Genomic DNA, 4,554 nt, shown 5'->3' on the forward strand with positions numbered 1-4,554 from the left:
TCAAACAAATCAGTCTCTCTTTAGTTCTAACACAGGTAGTCTTGTAATTGGACAGAGCGACAAGGTTGATTTAAGTAACTTATCAGAAATAAAAAAAAACCAGGGTCCACTAAAAAAGGAGGGGAAAAACAACACACAAAAACATACATGTACTGCAAATCAATTGTTCAACGAGATGTCTACCCGATTGAGGTAACCTCACTTGGTTGCCTGTGCAATGATATTGCTTATAGAAGCCGCTTCTTCTTTCGCTGCCTCCACCAAAGAATCCTGCAAAACAGATAATACAGGCAACTCTGGGTAAATGGGCAGGTTGTATGACAGGAATAAACCCATTTTTAATCATTCAATGTATTAAAAAAGCCAACTATATATATGGGATTCATACCTGAGCGGCTACTAGACGGGCCACTGTCTTTTTGCTTGATTCCTGAAGTTCCCCAGCTATTAATACCTCATCCAAAATATAATAAGCCTGCAAAGAAGATTGAGAAATATTCAATACATGAACCACACTACAGGCGTATAAAAATACCAACATTTGGCCTTTTTTTTAAGAAAAAGGAGTCGACCATTATCGGAAATGTCTATAATACCCTACACCAATGAAAAAAACTGTACTTTAGAGAGACAAAACACTTTATTCTCCAAATTTCTAGTTTTTTTTATTAAATAGCTATATTGTTAACTATGATTACAAAAAACAAATTATTACATCACTTAAGTCAAGCTCAAAGAAGACAGCATACCTTGTGAAAATTGAATATCAAGTCCAGCTCACAAACCTAGCATATATAAGTTCCAAATTAGAGTACAGAGACAAAATAACACAATACTATAATTTTAATGGATTTAAATGGCTCACGCTTCCAAAGTAACGATCTAGAATCTCAACATAGTGATGGATGATTTCAAGGACTTCCAATTCGTTGTCATCCTGGTTGATGCACATACAGAAGTAGAGGCTGGCATATCTGACATATAAAACCAACAAATGTTAAAAAGAAAAAGGAGAACCACAGAAGTAACAAGTTACAAAAGACGATTAGCATATAAAAGTTTAAAATTGAATAGAGGTGTAAATGATCTGAGTTGTTCGCGAGCTACTCAAACTTGGATTGATAAAAAGCTCGAAACGAACTGAGCTTTTTCGAGCTCAGGCTCGAATAAAGCTTGTTTAACTCTCGAGCCCAAACTCTGGAAAGCTCGTTTAGGCTCTTCGAGCATTAACGAGACTTGTGTATTTTAAGTTTGATCTCTTTTGGACTTATACGTATTAATTTCACACTGCACAACTGAGCTTGAGTCGAGCTTAAGCTCGTTTTAGGTTTTTCTCTAATTATATAATAATAATAACAAAAAAACGTATATAAATTAACTAATAAATAATAAACAAGCCGAACTTGAGCTTAAGAAAAAGCTCCCGAGCCGAGCTCAAGCTCATGCTCTCGTAAGCCAAAACGATTTGGCTCGAGCCAAGTCGACCTCTGGCTCGGCTCAGCTCATTTACACCCCTAGAAATGAAGCATGGTAGCACAAATAAGAACTACCTTTTGTAAACAACTTTAAATCCTCTCCACTCAACAAAGTTACAAAGCTTAGGGCCACGTGTAAGAATCATCCCACTAAGCTCACGTATCACCTACGCAAAATTTGTCACCATATCTATGAATGTTTGTAAAAAATAAAAATGCTTATTTATTTGTCGAAAAAAATTCAAGAGTCACATAAACGTATGGTTCTATAACAAAGATGCTCTACTTAATCTTGCATACCTTACTCCTCTCTTTCTGAGAATAAGGTGAATACCACTTTGTCAATCTAACTTTCCCTTGCCTGCTTATCAACAGCACAAAATGAATCTGCAACAACAAATTTATGCTCGTGGTAACTAAAGTAATAAAAAACGGAAAGGCGGTTTCATCATCTAAAAAAATTCATAACCACAAACTGTAATTCCATTCAGCAGGTATAACATTAAGTGATCACCTAACTCAACCATTCTATCCATATCATGATGGACACCTTTGATTTATCCCAAAAAAAAAACGAGTAAGAATCCTAAATCTGTATTCCTGAATCCACAAAGTTGTTAATCATTAATAGTCTTATTATTACTCCCTACACCTGCAAATCATGTGTTACCTAGATCAGAAACCCTAGATTTCAACATGCTAGCTTAAAATGTCAGTCAGTCAATCAAGGTCCACATATGTCTCTCCATATTACAAAACCCTAACTTAATAAGTACTCACCATGGCTGAGAATTGAGTGCGTTCCGATCTGATTGAAAACTCTGTTCAACAACATCAAATAAATTATTACACAACTCATCCAAAATATACAAATCAGATCAAATCAAATACATATAAGGCATCGGAACGATCAGAAGGATGAAAAAATGATAAAATATGAACAAGATCTGAAGAGTAAAACCTTGTAGAAGAGTAGACGCAATTCGATGATCTTGGCCCGAATACTAAAACCCGATTTCAATATATACTTTCATCTATTATCATAACACGTCCCCCAGGTTTTACATTATTATTATTATTATTATTATTATTATTATTATTATTATTATTATTATTATTGCTTCTAAACCGAACATCCAACACCCCTAACTCCAGACTTGTTATGGGGTATCTATCAACTATCGCAGTCACTTTTGATAAACATGTTTTCTTTGCCTTAAATATATGCTCTGTTAAGCAAGTTTATGAGTAGATGCGGGTTTTAAAAATTTGGTCCGTCGCACTCTCTCACTAGCTCATGCATCATTGCTCTTTTCTAAAAAAGCGCCTTATAAAATGGTCTTTAAATTGGGTCAAAGGGCGCTCGACAAACAATTTACCACAAGGTGCAACGACCTTACGAAGATACGATATTCTCATATATTTTTTTATTGGAGTTTTCATTATTGTTTTGATTTGATCACACATTAATGCTCATTTTCATGACATATAGTGTTTATTGAAGTTGCTATTGCTACCCAACGTTTCTTATCGTATAGACATTGCAACTAGCGAATGTGTGGAAGCTACCAATTGCACTTTCTGGGGTACAGATTATGGGAGTCCTGTGATTACTCGCTAAGTCACTCTAAGATTGTATATCTCAAGTCTTAGACAAATTCTTATATTGTGTGTCATTCTTAAATCGTACTTGAATGTGTTCATGATCTTAACTAAAGAATGACCATAGATTGGGATGAGTGCCCGTCACAACAAAATTGATATTTGGACTCATGTCTCATGTCCTTGCACAAACGTTGTTTGGTGTCTTTGGACGTTTTTTCATTCTTTCACGATTCATCATAAACTAGACAATTCCGTCAATCTTGAGCACTACAGTGCCAAATTCTCATCAAAGCCTATCTTGATTATGATGAATTGATGAGACATTTTTAGTTTTGTTAAGCTTGTCACCGTTCATATGGTTCTCAACATGATCTCTTGTGTATTAGTTAGCTGTCAAGAGTGTTTTCTTATATGAAGATTTGCTAACGTTGAAGCTGAATATAAAATATAGAGGTGTTGTCAATGTTGCTTTTTTAGTCATCATGGCCTTGTTGCAATCATCTCCTTGAATTACCTTGCCCTCTCACTTGTGGCTTTTATGTGGCATTGTGTTAATCAAATAACCTAGTACAACACCAACACATTTTATATGTTGAGAGATTGAATAGCATTTTGTTAAAGAAAGATTTGTTTCAGGACAAGATTGACTCACATACATTTGTTTGCTTGCCATTTTTAGTAAGGTTTGCACGTTGTTGAGGGGGCATGTTAGAAAAGAAAACTCAAAAGTTAAAATTTAGGATATTTGTCTATATATTATGTCTGTAGCGGGGGCTATACATGGGTTGGGTTCAGTTATATACTGCGCCCAACCCATTAGAGCTTTAAGTTTTAACCCGTGTATATACCTAATTACTTGGTCCATTTACACCCCACAAGACATAACATCTCCGTAAGTTTTCTCAAAAGTTTCAATACTAATGATGTAGATCAAGCAGAGACAACATACAATGGTTTTCTCAAGCCAAAAATACAATTCTTGGAAGGCTCTACACCAATGACTAAGGGTTTGTTTGGTACTTTTGTAGCCTCTTAATGATTCCATTAAAAGACTACCTCTGAATCGATCAGAGGTAGAATATGTTAGACTATATTTGGCTCACTAAAAAAACATCTCTTAATGGTTCATAAAGCATCTTAATGATTAAGATTCAGATATATGCTGCTACATCTTAATTAGTCAGGCCTCTTAATGGTTCAAAACAAGATTGCCAAACAACCCCTAAAGGTTGAGTACCGAAATAGATGAAGTAACTGAAAAGAGCTAGTAGAAGTACCAGAAGAGGCCAAGTAACATGATTACAGTTAAGATTAAAGTAGTTCGGTAACTTTGCTTCCTTACATGTTTTCATAAATGGTGGAAAATAATACATATTTGTCCAAACAAGAATACCGATCCATTATACAAAAAAAAATAAAAACTAATTCGCAAAGAGTCTTCAACTGTTTGAACCATTAGCTACTAGTTCCTGCT

At 34.9% G+C, this 4,554-nt stretch overlaps 1 protein-coding gene across 1 annotated transcript; it reads right to left on the reverse strand.

Moving 5' to 3' along the window:
• Positions 1 to 2,002, reverse strand: LOC143609332 (AP-1 complex subunit sigma-1-like). Its single transcript, XM_077084110.1, has 7 exons — positions 1,990 to 2,002; positions 1,776 to 1,927; positions 1,551 to 1,642; positions 866 to 974; positions 750 to 785; positions 389 to 475; positions 1 to 270 (listed from the first exon to the last, which is right to left on the reverse strand). Exons 1-7 carry the CDS (start codon positions 2,000 to 2,002, stop codon positions 199 to 201), a joined length of 561 nt encoding a protein of 186 aa, XP_076940225.1. The 3' UTR covers positions 1 to 198.
• Between the last annotated feature and the right edge of the window lie 2,552 nt (positions 2,003 to 4,554).

Source organism: Bidens hawaiensis, unplaced genomic scaffold (genome assembly GCF_021521415.1).
Source record: "Bidens hawaiensis isolate Kalapana, Puna unplaced genomic scaffold, B.hawaiensis_p1.1 tig00419544_1, whole genome shotgun sequence".
In the NCBI taxonomy this organism is placed as follows: Eukaryota; Viridiplantae; Streptophyta; class Magnoliopsida; order Asterales; family Asteraceae; genus Bidens; species Bidens hawaiensis.

Bases quoted from the DNA above. Each gene is read 5' to 3' on its own strand.
- LOC143609332 (XM_077084110.1), bottom strand. The intron at 1,643-1,775 runs GTATGCAAGATT...AATTTTGCGTAG, and splicing joins CTCAGAAAGAGAGGAGTAAG to GTGATACGTGAGCTTAGTGG. The intron at 786-865 runs GTGAGCCATTTA...TATATATGCTAG, and splicing joins TAGATCGTTACTTTGGAAGC to GTTTGTGAGCTGGACTTGAT.